At 37.0% G+C, this 25,018-nt stretch overlaps 1 protein-coding gene across 1 annotated transcript in view; it reads left to right on the forward strand.

The window, feature by feature from the left end:
* The window catches only part of NTNG1 (netrin G1), a 382,298-nt gene that overhangs the window by 282,479 nt on the left and 74,801 nt on the right, over positions 1–25,018 (forward strand). Inside the window, exons 3-4 of the mRNA XM_056139009.1 lie at positions 6,167–6,339; positions 20,172–20,198. Of these exons, the coding sequence (XP_055994984.1) occupies positions 6,167–6,339; positions 20,172–20,198 (200 nt within the window). The remainder of the gene's footprint in view (positions 1–6,166; positions 6,340–20,171; positions 20,199–25,018) is intronic.

A 25,018-nucleotide genomic window follows, 5' to 3' on the forward strand; every position in this document is an offset into this window, starting at 1 on the left:
TCAAGTTTCCTTTTCCCAATACATGGTCAGTTTTGTAAACAAACCTAGGATATGAGGTTTCAAGGATATAGCATGAAATATTTGGTTTAGTATAGCACTGTAGCACTGTCCTCTGGTTGTTCATTGATTTGCTTGAGTGGGCACCAGTAAAGTCTCCATTGTGAGACTTGTTACTTTTTTTTTTGGTATATAAATACACAACAGAGAGCTTTCCAGGCTCTGTCATGTGGGCGGGATACTCTCAGTAGTTTTCCGGGCTCTCCGAGAGCGACGGAGGAATCGAACTCGGGTCGGCCGCATGCAAGGGAAACGCCCTACCTACTGTGCTATTGCTCCAGCATGGTGGGTAGTATAGTGCCGGCTACCCGTTAGTATAGTGCCTAATAATTTTCTGTTTTCAATCTATCATCATACTAGACATATTCACCATCACGATCACGACCATCCTGTTGTTCGTTGATTGCCTCGAGCAAGTCCCAGTAACGTCTCCTTCATCCTAGCCCTGAGATTTTTTAAAAAATGCCATATTAAAAGCTCTTCCAGGGTTAAGAGGAGAATGAGACCCATCATTGTTACTGGTATTTGGCATATTGGGTACACTACAGGCAGTTTGCCAGACTCTGCCGTGTGGGCAGTTTACATTCGGTAGTCTGCCAGGTTGTCCAAAGTAAGAATGAGATAATAAGGAGTCGCATGGCCACAAATGTGGCTGCGTGCCTCCAGGAGCTGGGTCTTATAGTCTCTGGGTCTTGGCCGTTGATGGGATTACACATCCCAAGACCCAGAGACTATAAAACCCAGCTCCCTAAAGAGAACAGCGCAGTCTCCTGCCCCTGTGCCTGGCTGTCCTTGCCAGGGCCCCTTGGAGGGGAGCAGGTTGAGTTTCCCTCCCTGCCCCAACCAGGGCTCTGGCAGCCAAAGACCTCCAGAACCAGCCACAACCATGCTGAGACCACTCTCCACACACATGAAGGTACCGGCAGAGGAACAAAGGCATGCAGGTCCCTGGGCTGAGATCTCCAAACCTGCTCGGATCGGGGCTGAGCATCCTCCACCCAGATCCTCCATATTCCAGTAGGCGGGGGTCACACCCACCAGCTGGCCCCCTGGCGCCGGTGTAATCCCATAGTAGACATAGTAAGTAGACGATAATCATGAAGTTCCTGTTTCAGAAAGTTTACTTGAATATCAGTCTCTTGTTTAATCATCAACTGTCTGTTGAGGGTTTATTTATTGGCAGATGTGATAATGTTACAAATAATGGTAGATAGTATGAAACAAGAAAGAAATGTTGTTCCCAGGAGTTTATCCTTAAGTGGACATCATAGAGAATAAGCAAATACAGTACTGTCTAAATCTGTAGCAAAGGATATTGAGCATTACCATGTGATAGCTTTGCCTAGTATCAGAGGTGCACCTAGGAAAAGTGTCCTAATGAATCAGAGGAACACTCAGAGCATTATCAGCACATGCTTTCTGAAGCACGTCAACTAACTACCAGGCACTCAGATGTCTCTCATTATTTTTATTGATTAAAGTATAATGATTAATAATACTGTTAACCTGTTGATGGTGGTCTCAAGTGTACGTAATTTCAACATCACACCCGTTGCCAATTTATGCACCCTTCTCATCTAAGGTCCCCTTTCAACCCATGCCTCTTCCCCCCAAACTCAGTTCTGTGAATCAGTTCTCCCATTGTGTTGCTTTTGGTTCTTTGTCGATACACTGCTATATATATCTTTTATTTATGAGAGAGATTATTCTGTATGTATCACTTTTCTTCTGACTGACTTAATGCAGCATGATATCCTCCAGTTCCATCCATGGTCATGGAGATTTCTAAATTTCTAGCAATAAAATCTAGTTAGAATCCATTGTAATAAATCAAACTAAAGATTGTGATGATCTCAACTAGGGAAGTGGTGTCAAATCAGTTCCATTTGACCCAGCAATTTTACTACTTGGAATATACCCTAAGGGTCCAAAAACTAAATGTTGAAAAGACATTTGCACCCTTATGTTCCTTACAGCACTATCCACTATAGCACTGCAGCTCTGTCCTCTCATTGTTCATCGATTTGCTCGAGCAGGCACCAGTAACGTCTCCATTGTGAAAGTTGTTGTTACTATTTTTGGCATATTGAATATGACGGGGAACTTGCCAGGCTTTGCCGTGCAGGTGGAATAGTCTCTGTAGCTTGCGGGGCTCTCCGAAAGGGACGGAGGAGTACAATCTGGGTCGGCCATGTGCAAGGCAAGTGCCCTACCCACTGTGCTATCACTCCAGTCACAATAGCCAAAATGTGGAAATAACTCCAGTGTCCCTAATAGATGACTGGATAAAGAAACTATGGTACATATACACAATAGAATACTATGAGGTCATAAGAAAAAATAAAGTGATGAAATATGTTTCTACATGGAGGAACCTGGAGAGTATCTTACAGAGTGGAGTTGGAGGGAGAGGCAACTTCACAGAATGATCTATCTCATATACAGGGTATAAAGAGACATAATGGTGGAATAATGAATACTCAAAGAAAACAAAAACAAGAGCATGAGAACTGGTATTCAATAGGAAACATGTCTATTGAGGGAATTGAGGGATAAGGCAGAGAGGGGGCAATATCTATGGTGGAGCGAAGCATTCAACTGAGAGGAGGAGTTGCTACTGAAACATGGTAAAGTGTTATGTGTGAAACACTATCAGCAACAGTACTGTAAACCACTTATTTGAGCAAGTGCAAAAACTTATTTAAAGCACTTATTTAAATCAATGCAATAAATTTTAATCACTTATTTTAATAAATGCAAAAACTTATTTAAATAAAAAAATTGCTTCTCATAGAAGCAGACTGGTGAGTAGGAGGAGGAAGGCATTGGTAGAAGGATGTGGACCAATAGATGTGGAAGGGATCAGTGTTGAAACATTGCATGCCTGAAACCCATCAATAACTGTAATTTCATTGTGACTAAAAAAAATAAATTTTGAGAGGCTGATGACATAGTACAGCAGGTAGGGCACTTGTCTTGCCTGCAGATGAACAGGGTTCAACCCTCAGCACCCCATATGGGTCCTAAAGCCCCTCCAGGAGTGATTCCTGAGTACAGAGCCAGCTTTAAGCCCTCAGCACTGCCAAGTGTAGCCCCCAAACAAAAAACAAACAAAAAAATAAGCACAGAGAGCTTTAGCCAACTAAGTCACGTAGTATTTTGAAGTATGGTCAGGGTGTTTACAGCATTCAAGGAAGACTTAGAAATTTTGTTAATTTTTGAATGATTAATAAATTTTCAGACAGATTATGATGAGTCCTTCAGGGTGGGAAACACTCAGTGGTACTCAGCAACTACTCCTGGCTAGGTGCTTTAAGGCTTGCAGCATACAAAATATGTGCTACAGCGCATTAAACCTCTCTGGCTCTAAGACTGAGTCATTGATTAAAAGAAAATTGAGGAAAATAAAATAAATATTCACCTGTTCTCTCACCTCCTTTTCCTTTTTAAAAACTCTGCTCAGATAAAAATGAAGTCTTCAAAATGAAAATTACCTATACCTGGTGAGTGACTACAAATATGAAAGGATTATTAGTTATAAGAGATATCATCTAATTTACAATTACTGCTTGATTCTTGATCTTCACACATGACACCAGCACATTCTTTGAGGTCGCATTGTTCATTTCCTGATTTGGAACTTTTAGCAACTGATAGGGTGCTAAATCAGTAAAGCTGGTACTTCTATCACTTTGGTTTCAAATATCATATATATATGTACAGTGCATATTTATATGTATATTTATATATGCACCCATAAATAAGGTGCTAATGTTGGAAGGAGAAACATTCTTTAATAAGCAGCTTAACACACAAGTTACTCCTTTTGTTTAGCAAATTTATATGACCTTGCTCATATACATTATGACAATTAAGTGTTTTTCCTCATAACTTTAAAGATTATACACATTATTATTTATTATGGGTGCATATATATGTTGCTAATGTAGGAAGGAGAAAGATTCTTTAATAAGCAGCTTAACACACAAGTTACTCTCTTATATGACCTTGCTCATAAACACTGTGACAATTAACTGAGTTTTTCCTCATAACTTTAAAGATTATATGCATTATTTTTAAAGGTTCTGTTCATGTGATTAATAGGTATTAGCTTAATAGTACTCTTGTACCTCATTATAGACATACAGAAGGCAGAATGTCCTTATTAAAACTTATAAATCATAGTTGATTCCTAACAATTCTGAGGTCTGGTGTTAGACAGATTCAAGTGAGTTGTCATGGCTTTGGGGGCAACTCCCTTTTAGTTAGAAAAGAGCCCAGAACCTTTCATGATAGTGGTTTCCTTCTCTTTCTTTTCTTTTTTTTTTTCCCTTGTTGGTATGAGTCAGTATTCACAACATACATAGGAATGAAACTTGGATGTTACTACAAAAGTGTTATAGAAGTTCACATCATTTCATTCTTTGGGTGGGACAGGAGCCCACTCAGTGGTCCTCAGGCTTTACTCTGGGTTATGCACTCTAGAATCACTCCTGGAGGACTCAGAGGACCGTATAGGATGCTGTGGATTAAACCCAGATAGATCACATGTGAGGCAAGAGCATTACCCACCGTACTGTTGCTCCAGCTCCCAAACCCACATCATTCCTTAATCAGATTTCCTACCTAAGGAAGAATATTGTTAGGTTTCACAATTCATGTCACATGCCACAAAAGCAAGATAATGTGAAAACACTGTTCTATTTCTTTATCTTCATAAAATTTGACTTTGTTCCCCCCACCCCCATTTTCTAAGAAAAGGCTGTATTCATTTAAAAATGCACACACAGAGACACAGTTTTGCCTTTCAACTTCGGCAGATCCTGGTGCTTTATAACCTGCCTGGAGTCCTTGCCTTTGCATGGACACGTCTCTTCCCACACACTTTGTTCTGATCTCTGGTCATGGTCACTCTCTCATCCTTTTACTTCTCCAAAGGATACAATGTGTGCTGGCCATGTTAGAATTTATAAGCTGCTGCCTCAGCAAATACCAAGTTGGCCTTTGCAATTATAAAGTCAAAGACTTTGGGTATAGAGTTGGGTTTTTGTGGAAATTGCATATATTGCTGTTGCCTCTCATGGAGCACTGCTTTATTCACAGGTACCCCAAACAAGGCCATGGCTAATAAACTCACACTCTTGTCACACATGGGTTTTTATTTACTGAGATTTTAAGTATCTGAGTCATTTAACCCATGCATTTCTTTTTTTACGTTTACTTATTTGATTTGGGAATCACACCTTGCAGTGCTCAGAGGCTACTCCAAGATATATGCTTGAGTCACTCTCAAGGGTGGTTGGAGAACCATCTAGTGCCAGGGATCAAATATAGTGCTGGTATGTAAAGCAGACACACAGCCTATGGATCTCCAGTCTTTTTTGCTTTTTTGACCCGTTTTTAGAGAACTTTGTGATGATTTTATTCTGTATTAGTTTACTGAAACTGAAGAGATGAGTATTCTTGGTTAATAAAGACCTAGGTGGAACAGTACCTCTGATCTGAGGAAATGTTTTAAAACCCTATATGAGAACACCTATAGGAAACTATCAAATAGACTCAATGATTTTTAATGGTTTACTTTTGTAAATAGAATTGGGTATTTTTTTTTGATTGAGAACAAATGGAAAACAGCATTGTTCTTCAATCAGAGGAAATTGGCATATATTTAACAGCATCAGATAAAAGTTTCTCACTTGTGGCCATGTTTCATAGAGCTGTTAAAAACCCTTGGTTTCAGAGCATAGTTGTCTTAAGGGAACTTGATGTCCTCACTAAGGTAACCTGTATTAAGATTCTGCATATGCTTAGAAGAGGTATGAAACTGTTCTCCTAAAATACGTCATCTTATAAATTGATGCCTCAATAAAAATTTTCAAAGGGATTCTGTGATGTGTAGTAAAACAAAGAGATCTTGCTCCATAACCATCTACTCTCCCTGCAAAAAAACTTGTTGTAAATATCCTGAGGACAGGGCCTGCAAATTCAAATTTTATCAAGAGCCTATATGGAACTCCCAAACAGTGCAGATGGGAGAGCCACAACCATAGGAGATAGATGAGTTAAAACCAACTTGACTTACAATGAACTCTTATTTCTCTCTGCTTAGGTGCAAGTGTAATCTTCATGCCACTGTATGTGTGTATGACAACAGCAAATTGACCTGTGAATGTGAACACAATACTACAGGTCCAGACTGTGGGAAATGCAAGAAGAATTATCAGGGCCGACCTTGGAGTCCAGGCTCCTATCTCCCTATCCCCAAAGGCACTGCAAATACCTGTGAGTAATTTTGCTTGGTGACAACATACTTTGTGCATGATGAGCTGATAGTTCCTCTTCATTTCACTTACAGTTGTGCTTTTCCTCCTCTTCCCAGGTGGCGCATGCCTCTTAGAAATGCACCTCATTCTTTTCTCCCTGTTTTACCCTTTGTAAGCACATTTTAGCACTTGGATCATCTGATGACCTCAGTCTTCCAACTCTCGTGTCGTGTTGGGAAATAAGAGAAATCACTTAATTATTTAATGGATGTAACAGGGCGTTGCTTTTATCTTTTCCAAATTAACTTCCTATTAAATTTTTTTAAAATCCTGCTAAATGAGATTTCATAAGCCCTCCCCCACTCCAAAAGAAACCTATCACTGACTTAACGTTAACAGATTCTAGAAATAATCTAAATGTTTGCAATCTTTTCCCACCAGAATGGGCTTCATCCAGAAGATCATCGCCTCTCTCACTTTAGCTAGGGCTTAACTTTGCAAATGTAACAATTTAAATATTTTTCCCCAAATTTCCACAGTTGAGGGTGTACCTGGCATGGTTCCATTAGCAGATGACAACTTAGGTAAAGAACATGCTTGCACACTTGCCAGTACATTAAGAAAAGGGATGTTTAAAAACAAAGAGTCCCTATGTGTTGACAGGAACCATCAGAGATACCCCATTTCTGTTCACTTGTATGCCCCACTAAAATCCCTGAGCATCTACCGAGACACACATACTGGCATGCTGGAGGAAAGAAGTGATTACTTCCAGAAATCAATTGTTTAGTTCCACGGATAGACTGACTAACCACTTGTAAAAGCCCAAGGCTTTCCCTCTTTGAAAAGTAGAGAATGGCTGAGGTTAAAAATATGCTCGTTCAGGTGGGAAGTAACAGAAACAGCAGGATAGTGAGCTGAAGGGAATGAGAACCTGAAAAGCCATCCGCTCCTTACAAGGCTAAGAATCTTATCAGAAACTTCAAAGCAGCAGCTGCGTGAAACCGAAACCTTAAAAATGAATATCACAGGAACCAAGGCCTTATCAAGTTAAATGTAAGTGTAATGGACCAAATAACAAGCCAGGAAGTGTGGGGGGCATGAAATTATGATAAAATTTCTATGAAGCAGAAAAAATCTTTCAAAGGATTTTTTTTTAAAAATCCTCTTTGTAAGAGAATTCAGTCTCTTTTAGTATTAAAGAAAAAAAAACTGACAGTCTAGCTCCTAAAATTAATATATTAAAGCTCTGTTGAGCAGAAATGTTGATTTTTTTTCCAAGATGATTTTATTAACAAAGACCTAGTGGGTTTTTATTCATTGCTAAGGAACATAAAATCATGGGTTCTGAAGGAATCCTATGAGATTATTTGTCGTGATTCCCCAGAGCTGACTTCCTAAGAATCCTTATCAGTGCAGCTATCAAATTTAGTTTAAGGTTTTCCAAAATAAAAATAGTTCAGGAATCATGGCCCAATGCCTCAATTTCCCTACTGGAACAGGATGAAAGATAGCAAAGTTTATAATAAGCACTTGCTAATTTTCTGGATAACTATGAGGGGTCAACTTGTCCAGGAGGATACTGGAGTGGGTATTTTGTGTTGAAGGCATTGACTTCTGTTCTAACATGATCCTATTCGACTGCCCAGGACTATGCTTCTGTGCAAATTATTCTGCTATTTTTCTCAAGATATTTTCACTAGGAAGAAGCCCTTCTACCAGCCTTTTCTCTAAAGTGAATTTTTATTATAGTCTTTGCTACACTAAACTTGTGTACCTCACATTCAAAAAATCACTGCCTAGCGAATGGAATATGATCTTTTTTAATCTCCCTCATACAGTGTGTTGATCTTTGGTTTCTTAGTTTTTCCTGGGATTCTCTACTTTCCAGACTTTTCCATATCTCTATTAAAATTGCCCTCAATGGGACAGAAAGATTTTAGTGGTTGTCTGAAGAGGTCCAGTTTTGCAATGGAGATAACTCCTTAGATTAAATTTCTGACACATCAGACATTGCTTTAAATGAGCAAGGATGGAAGTAAGCAATAAAATTGTGTGTTTAGTACACAGGTTATTGGACTGATCATTTATCCATTCACTAGCTAGCTATGTAACCCTGATAAAGTTAACTACTTCTTCAACATTCCTTTTTCCATCTCTAATGTGAATATAGTATCAATTGTGGCCTCAGGAATTTTGATAGAATTAAATAAGTTATTTCATGTAATGTGTTTAGCATTACACCTGCCAAAAATTAAGTTTTTGAAAATATTTTAGGATTATTTTCATAAGACAAAGCTCTCAATAGACATTTAAATTATCATAAAAATAATATGATTTTCAATTACTTTTATTAAAGCATTGTTATTTACCAAGCTGTTCATAATAGAATTTCAGGCATACAATGATCCAGCACTAATCTCACCTCTAGTATCACTGACCCTCCACCAAAGTCCCCAGATTCCTTCCATCCTCTCTTCTCCTGAGCAGGCACGTTTTAAAGTCTATTATTGAAATTAGGATTTCATGCTTACAGTATTGTTTGTGCTACAGTATCAATAAATATACACATATTTCTACACCACAAGTGTTCCTGAGGTCTCTCGCCCTTGTCCCTGTTACTTCCCATCTTCCTCATCTTCCTCCCCACCTCCCTCATCAGTTTCATTCCTTCTCTGTTCTTCTCATTTCTATAATCTAGGATTCACGGTAATCTAAGTACCCTTCTTTGATACCTTGAATTCTCCTGTCCTATTATTTTATACACCACAGAAAAGAGAGGTCATAAATGATATTTGTTCTCCTTCTTATTTCAACTTTTTGTGATGTCCTCCACTTCTATTCAAGTTGCAGTGAATTGCATAATTTCATGATTCTGTGAAGATGCATGATATTCCATTGTGTATATATGCAATGCCATTGTTACCCATTCATCTGTAAATAAAGTTGGATCCATATCTCACACCTTACACAAAAATCAATTTAAAGATCTCAGGCCATTACTAATATTGAGGAAATAGAAACAGAATACTCCAAAATTGGACCTCAAAGGTGTCTTCAGTGATACTGGAAAAGGCAAGAGAAGCAAAAGATTAAAGTGTTTCTGCATGGTCAAACAAATTTAAGCTAAAAGACATCCAACCAAATGAGAGAAATTATTCACATTCAACGCATCAGATAAAGGATTAATATCCAAGATATATAGAGCATGCCCAGAAAAATCAACAACAGAAAATCCAAAATTCCCATCAAAAAGTGGGAGAATGAAAAAACAGACACTTCTTGAAGAAGACAGATGCCTAATAGGCACAAGAAGAAGTCTTCACCATCACTCAACATCGAGGAAACAAGGAAATCCAATTCAGGATGGCTATGTTATCGCACATTGTCGATAATCACACATTTCAAAAAAACTTGGGAATAGGGAGCTTGGGCCATAGTACAGCAAGAAGACTGCTTGTCTTGCATGCAGTCAACCTGGATTTAGCCCCTGATATGGTCCCTAGAGCCCACCAGGAGTGATACTTGAGTTCTGAGTCAGAAGTAAGCCCTGAGTACCACTAGCTGTGGCCTAAAACCCAAAAAGAAAACTCATGGAATCAATATATGTTGGCAGGGATGTGATGAAAAAGAAATTCTCATCTATTGCTGGTGGCATTGCTGTCCATTCCAATCCCTACAGAAAACAGTATAGATATTTCTTATAAAAGGAAGAATGGAGCTGCCATATAACCCAACAGTTCCTCTTCTGGAGAATTATCCCCAAGACACAAAAACATTCATTCACAAGGACTTATGAATACGATTATTCATTGCAGCACTATAGCTAGGTTATACAATAAAAGTAATTTCTTGACATCGATACTGAGTCTCTGCTCATTTCCAGTCATTTTTTCTTATATATAATAAGGAACTGTTTAACCCCAGTTTTTTTCTTCTCCAGATTATTTATCAATTCCAATTTTATGTGATTTAAAACATGTTTTAAAACTCAACTGCTTGCTTTGAATTTTTTTTGATATAGTTCTTCAAGCCAAGCTCTACTAGCACTGTTATGATACTTCAGATTAGCTCTTATTTACATTTTACATATAAACACACACACACAGGCACACACATGACCCTAGTTAGTATAGTATAGCACTGCTTAAATTAATTATTTAAGAGGGACACTCGGGGTATTACATATCCTACAACATTAATACAAAACTTAAAAAGTAAAAATAAGCAGCCTGCCCCTCTGATCCCTCAACATAAACTCTTAGTGTCACAGAAAAGCCACTCATACTGGATAATTTTTAGATTTAGCATAATCTTGAACAGCCTGGGTAAATTTTGAATTGGAAAGTCAGTCCCAGCCTGCTTTTAGCAAGGGAACAAAGAGGCTTTCATGAAACAAGGATATTATAGGATCCCCCATTAAAGATACTCAGCCCATCACTCAGAGATGCCCTCAATAGAGACTTAGTAAAGTGGCTATGTGGCTCAGAAAGTCCTGAATTCTGGAGCAGCTCCAAGGCCGCTTGTGTAATGGAGCATATAAAAATGGGAAACAAGAGTACAGAGTCTCAACACAAAAATGTAGCTCAGTTTATTGGACACATTGCTTTCTTCTGTGGTTTTAACTACAACAAGGATAGCAGTGGCAGATATTTTTATTCTTTGTGTTTTTTATTCACAACTGAAGCTGTTTCCTTGATCTTTCAAAGCTGCCTATTTATGTGTATCAAATCTTTTCCTTATTTTTCTAAAAAGCTATTGTTTTGTCTTAAGACATGTTTCTTCTTCTTATTGAACTCCATTCTACTTTTATTTTTTATGGAATTCTATTTGAATGTCATTTGGATTTCATTTCTGTCTTCCAAAGAGACAGAAACTCTGTCCATCCAACTTCACACTTAATGCTTCTCTTGATCACCATTGTGCAGCTCATAACTAAAACCACTAAGTATCATACTTTTAAATTTTGATTCTTGTGGAATAAGAATACATATTATCCTATAGATAAATGTCAAAACTTAACAGTGGCTCTTTTAGGAACTCTAACTCCACCAACAATAATATATCTTCCAAGTTCTGCTTTCCCAAACTGTGTTCTTGAACATTTAAAGAATTTCGTGACCCAGTAAGTTAATAGTATTGTATGCTAAAATGCTGACATTAGATACTCACATTATCTTATCTAATTTTTGAAAAAATATCCTTTGTCATAATAAGCAATATTTCCTAAAGTTAATTGCTCATAGGATACAATACATGCTATCAAACTTTTAGGGATATACTGCTCAGAACTGTTTCTTCAGCCTAGTGGTAAATATATCACGGAGACAGAAACCCCTACCTGTTCAACTGTACCCTGCACTTTGCTCTTTACCTGCACAGAGTAATATTCTTCAAAGAAAGCCAATTAAATTGGTCCGACATTGACATTATTTGTTCAGAAATCCAACTTGAATTGTTACACAATATCTAGAACTCTTCTGAGTGATGGGAAGTAATTTGATGATTGTTGTATTATTTTCTCTGGTATTAAATTTACATTGACCACTTTATATTTCCCCAGGTAGTAACGTGTATGTGTGTGTCATTATCCAGACGATTTCCTAAGTGCAGTACATGCATTAGTTCCCCCCCAATACACAACAATCTTATAAGGTTGCTGCTCCTATTTTCACTTTATAGATGTGAAATTTGATCACTACTGAGAGAAGCTCTTTTGACTCAATGTTTCTGTAGTAGGAAGGGAAAGAAGGAGGGCTTGGGCTTGGACACTCATGTGCTTGACTTCAAGGACTGCATGTAACATTACAGTATTTTCAGGTTGAAGTCCATTGCCTTTGTTCTTCATTGAGGTTTGACTTGCACTTTAACACCTGTTTCAATAAGTCAGTTTTCACTAAACCCACCCTTTCTTACTTCTCTTCCTAAATCTCTGCTTATTATTATTATTTGCCTTCTAAGACAGCTTTCTATTCTTGCTTTAAATTATTGAGTTCTTTGTCTATTCCTCTGGCACTGGTGGAGGGATGGGTACTTGATCATTGTATAACTGAAACCCAAGCACAAAATTTGTAAGTATACAACTGTACCTCATGGTGTTTCACTAATAAAAATTTTTTAAAAATAAATAAAGATTAGCCTCTCTGAAAAAACTATTGAGTTCTTACCTCTGCTTATTTCAAGTTATAGCTTGTATTGTTTTTGCAGCATTCCAATCAATGGTTTTGGTTCTTAGAATTCTGATTCCTGTGGTTTTACTTCCTATTATTATTGGCTTCAGGGTTTTCAACCAACTCTACCCCGAATCTTTATAATAAATCAGACCAGTTTTTTCATCTTTCTTTAAAGATCACAATGTCAAGTTTTTTTTTTAATTTTATTATTGAATCACTGTGAGATAGACCATTACAAAGCTGTTCATGATTGGATTTCAATCATACAGTATTCCATCACCCATATCTCCACCAGTGTACATTTTTAATATTTTGTAAGATACTAAGCTCATTTATTTCCTCAAAAATCATTTATTCGCTCCAATTTTCAAGAATGTTCTTCATTATCTCTTAGCTCTTGGGGCAGCCTACCCAGACTCTACCATGCAAAATCAATCATTCTTCTCTTTAATTTTTTCAGTGTTTCTGTAGACCTAAATGAACTATCTGTAGCCATAATTATAATAATAGTGGTAGTATGGCAGTTTCTCTATGTTGTGCTTACCACGTTGACTTTTTTGTACGTAAATTCCATTAATATGTTGCACTACATTTAATTTTCATATCTCTACCTGATATTACTGGTTTTATTCCCCTTTCTACATATAGGGAAACAAAGACACATAAAGGCTAATAAAGTTGTACCCAAATTCCCACAGCGAATGTACATCAGAGCAATATATAAATTCCAGATATATCTGACTTCAGGATCTAATGCTGCTTTAATAATGAAACTGTATTTTATTATCAGTTTTTAAAATGTTCGTGGCATTTATTTTTTGGTGAATAAGGTAATGTAAACAACACTGTAACATGCATATTGGTTCATCAATCTCCCATCAATATTGCTGTGTATATGGGATATTTTGCTTCCTCAACTCAGTAAATATAAGACAAGGGCCTTCAGTCTCCTCTAGGAAACCTCTAATGAGCTATTATCATAGGGAAAGTTTTATAGGGAATAAAAGTTACTTCTTTGTGCTTTTCAGTCACTTGGATCTAGTGCATGGGCTGATTGATTGATTTCCATATACTTCCCCAAGCGAAGTTTTTATAGGCTTCTTTATAAGTTGACTATGGTTGAGCTTCTACCACTATTCTTTTGGAGTCTTGTAATTAAGTCTCCTTGCAAAGCCAGATATTAATAAGGTAGTTTGTTGAACATGAGATCAGGAAATTAAAACCAACCTAATCTTAATAACTGTCACTGTCACTGTCCTCCCGTTGTTCATTGATTTGCTCAAGCAGGCCCAGTAAACGTCTCCATTGTGACACTTGTTACTGTGTTTGGCAAATCAAATACGTCATGGGTCCTGACACAACGTACTACCACAGAGTCAGCCTCCCTGCCAGACCGCTAAAATCTAAAAGTTTATAGGTAACCGCTCTTTCATCCTGAGACAATGCAAGACCAGCACTGCCACCCTCTGCTTCAGGATGTGCCACTCCTAAACTTTCACCATCCATTTTTCAGATTTTTCAGTATGTTAAGTCAGGCTAAGTCTGATAGTTACACTCAGGTCCCTGAATGTGTCTGGTGCTGTGAGATGACTTGATCTTGGCTCGGATCATTTATATGATGATTTCACAGTACAGTGCTCTGAAGGCAATCTTCCTTCATTTTCAAGTTCCTGTGAGACAACTCACTAGACCGCCTATCAATAGCAATTTGGATGAGGGGGCAGGGTTAGAAGGACATTGAAAGTAATTCCTCCAGAATACAAATGAGACTGTAGACTATTCTTACTCATTGCCTAGCTTTTCTTCATCTGACTTTTTGGGAATTCAGGGTCACCAGAAGTATACTCTGACTAGAAGTTTATGTCACCTACATGATGGGGTTTGCAATAGATCGGTGTATCCCAGTAGTGGTTCATATTTCCCCTATATTTGAAACATACCAAATCTTTTTTCTGCTACTGTGTTGGTGAGAAGCTGCCAAAATTTCCATTGATTCTCAAAAGGAATTTTGGCTATTAGCACTGCATTGATCTGCTTCAGACTGTATTTATTTTTGAAATCTCCAACAAGTTGACCTCCTTAACAATGTTCCCTTTAACTATTGACTTGATGGGAGGGTTAGGAAAATTGGGGGCGGGAATGGAAAATAAGAAACACAACAATAATATGATACAGTTCTGTTGTTTCCTCCCCTTAATTGAACCAGAATTCTTTGAAAACAAAATTTAAATATATAAATATAGGAGAAGCTAGGGCAGACTGAGGAGAGAAGAATCTCAAGTGTCTAAAAGCTGAGTATTTTTCTTTGACTTATTCCAGATGTATGTTGTCTTTGATTGAACTAGCAATTCTATTCAAAAAAAACTTGTAATTTGATTCTGGGGACTGCAGAACTTTTCCTTGGAGTTCATGCATACCTGGGTCTCATTTCCTCAGTGCTAGTCTAACATCAAACACCATAGAAAAGGATTAAGAGTTACATGCTCCAGTGTTAAGTATAAATGGAGACAGTACTTCTTTCTTCTTATTCTCTTAATTACCACTTATATAAAATAGAAGGGCTGGATATGACCATTTCCTAATTCCTTTTAGCTCTCCATTTTTAAAAAAATCACATTTTCTGAATTATTTTTCTAGGTTCTTTCTATTTCGCTTTCCCAAGTCTTTTTAAAAGTGCTTCAGGAATAATTCAAGCTAATAATGTTTAAATTTCAAAGTGCAATATATGCCTGAAATTTGATTATGAAAAACTATGTAAACCACAGTGTCTCGATACAGAATTAAAATTAAATTAAAATTATACTTTTTTACTTTGATAATATATTTAATATTTCAATCAGTTTTATGACTTTAGATTTCACAATTTGAAAATTACATTAGACAATGAGATATCATTCAACAAGGGTGACAGCAGGGGGAAAAAAGACACTGATAAACGTTGGGTGAACCAAGGAATAAGACAAACTGATAGAATATGAAGGCCCTAGGAAGTAAACAAGGCCAAAAGCTTGTCAAAGTTGAATCAATGTGAAGAAGCACTGGTCTAGATATCTCACCAAAATACAAGATCCAAATAGTCCAAATTTCGACCTCCTTATTGTCACTGTCTTCTAATTTATTTCTAGTATTGTATAGCTATTATTTTTCATTACTGAAATATACGGCACCCAATGTGTAAAGAAAAATGTAATTATTTTCAGACACTCTAACCTCAAAACAGCTTTCAGTTCCCCAGTCAAAACTTCATGCCTATTAACTTTATTATTTTATTATTTTTTTATTAGTGAATCACTGTGAGGTGCAGTTATAGACTTACAAATTCTCGTGCTTGTGTTTCAGTCATACAATGGTCGAGTGTCCATCCCTCCACCAGTGCCCATTTTCCACCACCAATGGTTCCAGCATCCCTCCCACCACTTCCACGACCTGTCTCTTCCACCCCGCCCTGCCTCTGTGGCAGGGCATTCCCTTTTGCTCTCTCTCTCCTTTTGGGTATTGTGGTTTGCAGTTGGGCTGGAGCGATAGCACAGCAGGTAGGGTAGGGAGTTTGCCTTGCACGTAGCCAGCGGCCAACCCAGACGACCTGAGTTGGATTCCTCCGGCCCCTCTCAGAGAGCCCGGCAAGCTACCAAGAGTATCTCGCCTGCAGGGCAAAGCCTGGCAGGCTACCCCTGAGATAATTCGATATGCCAAACATAGTAACAAGTGGCCCTCTTACTGGGCCCACTCGAGCAAATCGATGAACAATGGGAGAACAGTGACAGTGACAGTGGTTTGCAGTAGAGGTATTAAGATTAAACTTATTTTAACTTTTAATTTTTAAGATGCCTCATTAGACTCCTTCAAATTAAAAATTCCACTTCATATCTAATTTTATATTTGAATGTTAATTTTCTTTAAGAATAGCTTCCAGCATTGTATATGCTTAGGATTCTGCAAAATCTACATTTCCCCTGCATGATTTAGAAGGAAAAATACAGATAAAAGTGTACAAATGCTATTTTTATGCAAAAAAGAAAAGAATACAAAGAAAATAAGTCCATCATTTTGTAAGTTTCACCTGTTATCATCAGTTTGAACTCTCTGAGCTCTCACTTTCCTGGAAGGAGAAGTGTTAAGAAGTTTCAGTGCATTACATAATACTTGATATCAGAAAGGAGAGAATTTTCAAAAACAAAAACAAAAACATTCATTAATACTGAAATCTAAGAAATGTATTATTCATGGACTGTTTTCTAGAGCACAAGATCATGCTATTACTTAAGTACTATGAGTTCTTTCTATTCTCACTACAATGGAAAATGTGAAAGCAAGTAATATGTTTGTCCAGATGTACATTGGATAGCTCTTCTGTATCAGGCATTGTTCTGGACAGATGTTAGAGATACAGAAAGTAATGAGACATGGCACTTATGACCTCAAAACCGTCAGGTAAATACAATCATTGTGTGAGGGTGGGGAAATACTCTGTAAGGTGCTTCTGGCTCTGCACTCAATAATTACTTCTGGCAGTGCTTGGGATACCATATGGATTGCTTGGGATCAAACCCAGGTTGGCCATGTGCAAGGCAAGAGCTTTACCTGGTAGGCTATCAGTCTGACTCCTACAATCATTTTTTAAAATCATTTGATCAGTTTTCCATAGAGGCCTTTACAAACAGGTATATGAAGCCCCAAAGAGCGAGCAGCTAATTCACATCCTGGAGTTGGAGAAGGAAATGAAGAAATACTTTCTTTTTCCTTTGTTGGTTTGGGGCACATCCTGCTATGCTCAGTGATTACTCTCAGGTCTATGCTCAGAGTCACTCGTGGCAGTGCTAAACAGACCATATTGGATGCCAGAGATTGAATCCGTGTTGGTAACATGCAAGGCAAATGTCCTACCAGCTATACTATCTCTCTGGCCCCAGAACTACTTTCTGAGCTGAATTTTTAAAGTTAAAATACTCTTTACAGAAGAGATGCCACTTTAGAAAGAAAACCACCAGTATATGCCTGGACAATTCCTGAGCAGAATCTAACTTTAATTCCTCTACCTTATGAACTCTGCCACTGCTGTAAGAGCCTCTCACATTCATTGGTTCATTCCTTTAAGAGCCCATAAAAACTCACCTTTCATGAAATGAATCGTAGCAATCCTGTTTTATTTACTTAAACATTTGGAAGATTTCTCATGAGTTACTTGTATCTCATGACTTACTGGTACTCTTTCATGAATGCAACAGTTATCTTAAGCTCGTCAGTGTCTGCTGATAATAAAAATAATATTATAATCCACAATAAGAAACATTGAAAAATAGTTTTTGAAGATATTCAATTTGGCATCTTTTGTTGTTCAGGCATTTTCAACGTCAGCATTTTTTATTCTAAGGAGTAGTTCTAAAATCTTTTCTGAGCAACAGCCATTTTACAGCAATGGAATAGAAAGTGATTCACCTGGCAGCACCTCAAGAAATTGTAAGCCACCAAATGAGGAAGAACCTGTATTTTAAACATTCCAATATTCAGTAATAGAAAATATCTTTGGGAGAAAAATAGGATTTCATAATGGCCTCACTTGGCAAGGTTTGTATAGATGGAATGAACATTTCTCCCCTACACTGGCATTCCCACAGGAATGGAAACATTTCTGCATCTTTCTAAAGTGTTCAGCTGCAAATACTGCATCAAACTGCTTTTGTGGTCTTGCTTTGTGTTGTGTCTGGCCAAACACCCTAAGAACTTTGCCTTACATTATATATGGCCCTCTAACTCTGTGTAGGTTTGAAAACACATGAAAAGTCTCTCCCTGCCATCCAAACTTCCACTCTTTTTGAAGGATTACAAAAAAAGCAAGCAGTTCCTTGCTATGGAGCAGAATTTTTCAATCATGGAGGAATTTGAAGCTTCTGCAATTGATACTGAAATTATGATACTGCCATCATACCTCACCCAACAGGGGATTTGTAGATGAAAAAAAGAAAAGATTCAGTACCAAGCCGCTGTCACACTGTGGCAAAGAGTGCCTACTGAAGTATGGGTCAGGAGGAATTGAGCAGTCTTTTGCAGAGACTACTTCAGCTTGAAATTCTCTCCACAGGATAGAGTTAAAATACTGAAATAGATATTTAGGTTTCAGTTTTGGTTGATAGGTGATTAATAATTTAACTGAAACACTGTAAACTCTATGAGTGTGGTCAAGAAGTAGATTTAATAAAATGGTCTTAAATTAATCTTGAATATAGATAATCATTGAAAAAATATTTCAGTCCTTCTAGGATTAATATATATATGTATATATAATCTTTAATTCTTCCATCTCTACTTCCCCTAAGAAATAGGAAAATAGTTTTTTAGTTTTAACAACTACAAAGCTAGAAATCTCAGAGTAGATACAATAATTAGTTAAAATAAACAAAGGGAGGACAGTTGTTCAAAGACAAAAAAAATAGAAATTTAGCTATTCCTATATTTATGACCTGTTAGCACACTTCAGAGATGTGGAGTGCAAGTCTGAACAGTTCATTAATGACTATCACTTATTGACTGTACCATGTAGCAGACATTTTTATAGAGTAGTCTATTCAATTTTCACTTCTATGATCTTTTTATTATGAATGCCTTTCAGAAGTGGAAACAGGAGGGAGGTGACTAGGAAAATTGCTTGTAGTCACCCAGTCACCCAACTGGATTCACTCCCACCTGTGGTCCCATCTCATGGTCTCATTCTCACACCATCTGAGTTTAGCAGATTCTGTTTAAATTTCTGACTTCCACCAACAGTACTATTGTGGTGTTATTTACTTGGTTAACAGCAATACCAGTCATAATGAAAAGGTATATAGCATATCTAACCTACCAAACACTGCTGTGAGTGATTTGTATATATCAGTTTATTTAACACAAAGAACAACTCTGAGAAGTAGAGCACTGAGTCAGTATAAACCCAAGGTTACTTGATAAGCGTCAGTAAGAGACCAGCTTTGAACTCAGACAGCATAGCTCTTCTACCTCTTGTCTTGACTAGAAGTTTTCTTCTGGATACAAAAATACTCATGCCTATATTTATCCCAAGTCCAGTTCCACTCTGAAGTGGTTCTACCACCTCCACTTGTAAATTAAAGTGGAAGCTGAAAAATCAATGAAAGCTATGATCAATATGAACAACCTAATATATTCTTGAATTATTCTGCTCAATTAATTTCTTATTATAGAGCTTAATCCACATATCTGACAAATTAAAGATGAATGAAAATGATGGTTATGTGAAATTAATCAAATAAAGTGTCAAATTACTTTCAGCAGCTAATACAAGCATCTCACAACAGATTCTAATGGTCTGTTTCATAGATGGAAATACTCACACAGGTCCATCTGGTCCATGTTCGGTTTTTCAGTACCCAGGAAACATAAGTCTAACTCAATATCTGTTTTGAACCATATAAAATGTTCATTGACCCTTTTAGGCAAGCACAAAATATTTGATGTCATGAAGCAGTCTTGGAGCCTTAATTTCACAAGATGATAAGCCCAGGAGCTCTAGAATGAAAGCACATTGTGTCTCAATGAATAAATGTATTTTTCTGTATTTAGATACTAATATAAAATTGTCAGGTATACATTTATGATATTTTATGCTAAAATGTTATATACTAATCAATGTCTAACAGACTTTTTATTGTTTTTTTTTTCTTTCCAGGTATTCCCAGTATTTCCAGTATTGGTAGTAAGTAAAAACATCACCAAACCAAGTTTAGGCTAGCTTTGGTTTGTGCTCAGCTCCTCAGATCTATTTTCCCAGTGTCCATTTCTGATGTGCGAGAGTAGGTTTTTCTGAACTGAATTGTTGTTTACGTTCTCTGCATTAATATGGTGACAAGGGAAGTAGAATAGTTATCTCTATATACCTCCTCTGTGGATGTGGAAATGCCTCAGATTTTCTACTTTTGATCACTGAAGCCACTTTTACAGAGATGGAATCAATTCCTTGGATAATTGCAGCTCCTTTAGAAAAAATAGAAACTTTTTTTTTAACCTATACTCAGTAACTAAAGAACAAATTGAACTTTTGGAACATTCTTCCTAAGAGTATGGAGTTCTACCATAGTTTAGAAAAGTAGAGAGCTAAACTGTGGAGTTCAACCATAGTTTAATAAAGCAGAGAACAAGTGCCAAGGAATGCTAGAGACATAGCCATTGGAACACAAGCTAAACTCCATGGATGTGAGTTTGGGAGGGGAAAGAATTTCATCAAACCATTAAGTTCTAGTCCTTGTGAAGGCCTGAGAGCTGCAGGTATATGATCATTAGTTTTTTTGAGAAATGAATTTTTAAAATATTTTCTCCCAAAATACAATGACCTATGTTTGCAATGAATATTTATGCATAAGTTTAATAAATAAGGGGTATGAAAATGCATGCAGAAGTTGTAAGTAGGAAGAGCTGTAAGTTCCCTCTTTACCTATTTATAAAACACGTCCCCATTTTTCAGCTGTTATGTAAGTGACAAGGTTATAGGACCTTCTTCACATGTAAAATAAAGGTACTCCATTACCAAACAGTAATGCTCAGAAAGAAAATACCTGTGACTTTGCAGAACAGAACTTTGTATATTTCTACATATTGCATCATTTCTCTTTGATGTCTATAATCTTTGAACAACTGCTAAGCAATTGATTAGAAATAAGTCCGCCAAGATTTATCAATTATGTGTGGAATCCTTTTGACTGCGGTCTTACTCCTCCTAGACCCTGTCCCTTGTGCTGTGACATGACTTTATAAACAGCATTTGAATCATTGTGATACTAGCATCCATCTAAAAGGCAATACTCTGATAATTTCGGTTAAACAACTTCCCACTTCTTATAAATGCACAGTCAGGTTTTCCAATTTATAAATCAACTCAGTTTACATAAACTCGTGAATAAACCCAGACACGAATTTGCTAAGCACTAGAAATGTTAAATGCCATGAAAATCAGTTTCTCTGTAAATAGAAACAGTGTTCATATCCATTTAGATCCCAGCCTAATGTTACAGCATTCTTTTCTGATCTCGTTGAAACAGTATCAGTGCTCAAACTTGCAAATGAAAACCTGCAGCTCTAAGAGTTTAATTTTTCTGCTTTAGTATCTCCCAGGGCATTTGCCCAGATGTATATACCCCACGAGGTGCTCCTTTCAGGCCTTGGCAATCACATTTGCACGCATAGTTTTGCACAAAGAGGGAGCAAGCAGCAGCAAGCTGAGGCAGATCCTTGCTGCTATAGCGATCTAGCCTGTCAAATGTTTCAGAAATGGATGGATGGAAAGTAGTTCTTTGGTGCTGGCGCGTGTTTCTGTTTGGAGTGTCAGTCGTGTGTTGCATGGACTCTCTGATTGTACTGCCCACTCGTCATCTCATTCGACCACATCCACCACATTCCCCATCTCTGAGCATCAGCAGATGTTGACCTTTTACGCAACAAATCGGGAAATTCCAGTTTTGTTTCACTTTGTTTAATTTTGAAATCAGTGGTGACCTGAAAGTATGCTTTGTCGTGCCTTTGGAAAGTCTATTCACTTTATTATCAAGAATCTAGGAAAATTTAATTCCATAAACCTAACCCAAACCTTCTGAAATTAAAGTAATGATTTGAACCCTGCCGTCACTGTCTCTGGCTGTTCTGCTTGGAGTTAGTGGGTATTTCCTCATCTTCTCCGGCAAACAGGTTATAAGAACTGTCAGGCATCACCCAACATCACATGTGACGAGGTCAAGAGATTTATGATAAAACCATCATACGTGATTCTGTCTTCTAAGCTAACATTAAAGGCATTCACTCATTCTTTTTCTGTGGCCTGAAAAAGTGGTCATTTAGCACATTGGTGGATTCCTTTCCTATACAAAGGGCAAGAATTCATGAATAGATGATTCATTGCTTGCTTTAGGGGGTAGAAATAGCCTTGCCAAGGTACATGCCAAAAAAGGGATAACTGCTTGTATTTTTAACTAAGTTTGTGTATTTGCCAGGGTGTTTTCCCTTTATGCAAAGATGGAATCAATAAACATAATTCTACCAAGTCTATAAAAATATGCCATTATAGCAGATGTAGCACCCATGAGACTCCTATCAAGGCATCTCTCAAGGACAATGAATGATGCATGTTATGTAAATTATTTATGCATGTAATCACAAACTCACATACATATATTATGTACCCAGTGACTAAAGGTTTTGGAGTCCTAATATAGTTTAATCAGATATTAAACTGTCAAACCCTCTATTAGAGTTCAAAAACATGAACAGAATAATCATCCTTTCTGATCATCTGCTAAAAATTGTTTTAGAAACAAATCTCCCATTTTGATCATTTGTCCATGCTGCTGTTTATCTGATATGAATTAGGTTTCCCAATTGTCCCAAAGATATTTGATTTAAACTTGGTCACTTTGATTTGCTTGGGCCTTAGGCTTATAAAATGCTAATGATATTTCCAGCAATTAGTAAATTCTAAAATAGATCTATAGCACTGTAGCACTGTAGCACTGTCCTCTCATTGTTCATCGATTTGCTTGGACGAGCCCAGTAATGTCTACTCGTGACATATTCGATATGCCAAACACAGTCACAATAAGTCTCACAATGGAAATGTTACTGGGTCCGCTCAAGATCTAGAGACATTTAAAACTTAAGATCTCTGGCTTTACTTTACCTGGCATGTTAGAAATTCACTCAGGTTTCATTATTTTAAATAAGTATATCATACACTTATAAATAAACATTCAAAATTTTGTCTAAGGAAACATTTTTATGCTAATGGTCCAACTAAGTAGTTGGTCTGGGGTAAGTGTTTCTCAACGTGATAAACCAGTCATTACCTTCTGACATAAATTATTTGATCCTTAGTCCAGAAAAGCAAGTGATTTCACTGGCTATGGTAAACAGTGTATTATAAAGAACATAATTAGAAAAAAATTGATCCGATGTATAAATAGTTTTGTGTGCAGGATTACTGATCAAAGAAAGCAAATAACATGAGCCAAAGGTTAAAAGCAGACTATTCACTGATTTAAAAGGCCACACCAAGAAATACTATTTCAAAAAAGAACTTGACATTTTTTAAATAAATAAATATGCTTCTTAGAGGAGCAACGAAAGAGATGAAACATTTGTGAAGTTAACTATGTTTTATCTTTAAAAACACATTCAAAAGACTGTCTTTCACATTCTTAAGACTGATGTATGTAAAGCATAGAATATTGATGGAGGCATTTGTCTCCTCCTCTCCAGCTTATCCGACTTGGAATCATAGTTCACCTATGGGAAATATTCCATTTTTCTGTTTTCTCTCATAATGAGCATTATCTTCATCACAGAGTTAAAAACTCATCTCTAATTTGATTTAATTGGCAGAACTATTAAACAAGGCAGTGCTGCCTGCAGGGATCCATCAGCCTGTTGAGAAAGCCCAGAGATGTTTTCATACTTGAAAATATTTGATGCCAGTTGGAGACCTTATAAAAGTTGTTTTCCATACAGCATCCAAATATTTTTGTTCAGTACCAATGTATTGTAGAAACCTGGTTCGTGAGGAAAATAACAAGGTTAATCATTTTCCTACCCAAGGGTTATTAGTAATCGTGTTCATGCTATCCAGAGAGCTGCAGTGTTTGTTTGTTTTTTTCCCTCTGCTTTAATACTCCTAAATCCTCCAAATAAAAGTTTGATTTGAATTGCCCTTTAACTAATTAGATTTTATATAATGAGGGGGGAAATGATCAGGCTAGTGTAGCTATATGGCAATTGCATGGTGTACTACATTAATTTTGAATTGTTTGCTGATGTTCTAGAAGGAAAGCTAAGGTCCCAGGTGAAATACCTTGGGGACTTTGTTATATCATGTACCCAGTATCCTCATCACAGATTCATTTCATATCCGTGTAACTAACATTTCACATTCATAAAACCTTTGTGGTTATCCTGAAATTGAATGAACATTAGGATATAGATACTTCTTTAATTCTGAAGAATATGTCTAATATTCCAATAAAGGATGGGGAAATATCCCCTGCTTTTAAAAATCCAATAAGCCTAGCAATAGTTATTAATAATTGCCCAACTTATGTAAATTTACTTTTTTTACATGTAACGTTTCCCCAGGTAAAATTCTAAATTCTTATATGTCAAGCCAGTTTTAAGTGTGAGCTAATATCTATAACCCTTGCTAATTATCGCTTCATGGAGGCATCAGGAAATTCCTCGGTCAAACCAAGATTTGCCAAAATCTCTGATACACCTTCAAATGTGTACTTGAACTCTCACACTGAGTAAAATTTCAAAGTCTTCTTTGAGTGTGATTTGAGAACTGGCTAACTAGCTGCTGCACTTGTCAAGAAAAGTTAAACCAAACTTTTGCTTAGGATTGTAGGTCAATGTTCTCACACTTCTACAGAACTTACAAATTGTCAATCTGAGACTCAGAGTGACTGACTAACTTTCCTAATACAATTCTACCAGGAAGCCCTGACTAAAGACTGCACAAACTAAGTAGAAAAGGATAGAAAA

This window comes from Sorex fumeus, unplaced genomic scaffold, assembly GCF_029834395.1.
Source record: "Sorex fumeus unplaced genomic scaffold, SorFum_2.1 ptg000131l, whole genome shotgun sequence".
Classification (NCBI taxonomy): Eukaryota; Metazoa; Chordata; class Mammalia; order Eulipotyphla; family Soricidae; genus Sorex; species Sorex fumeus.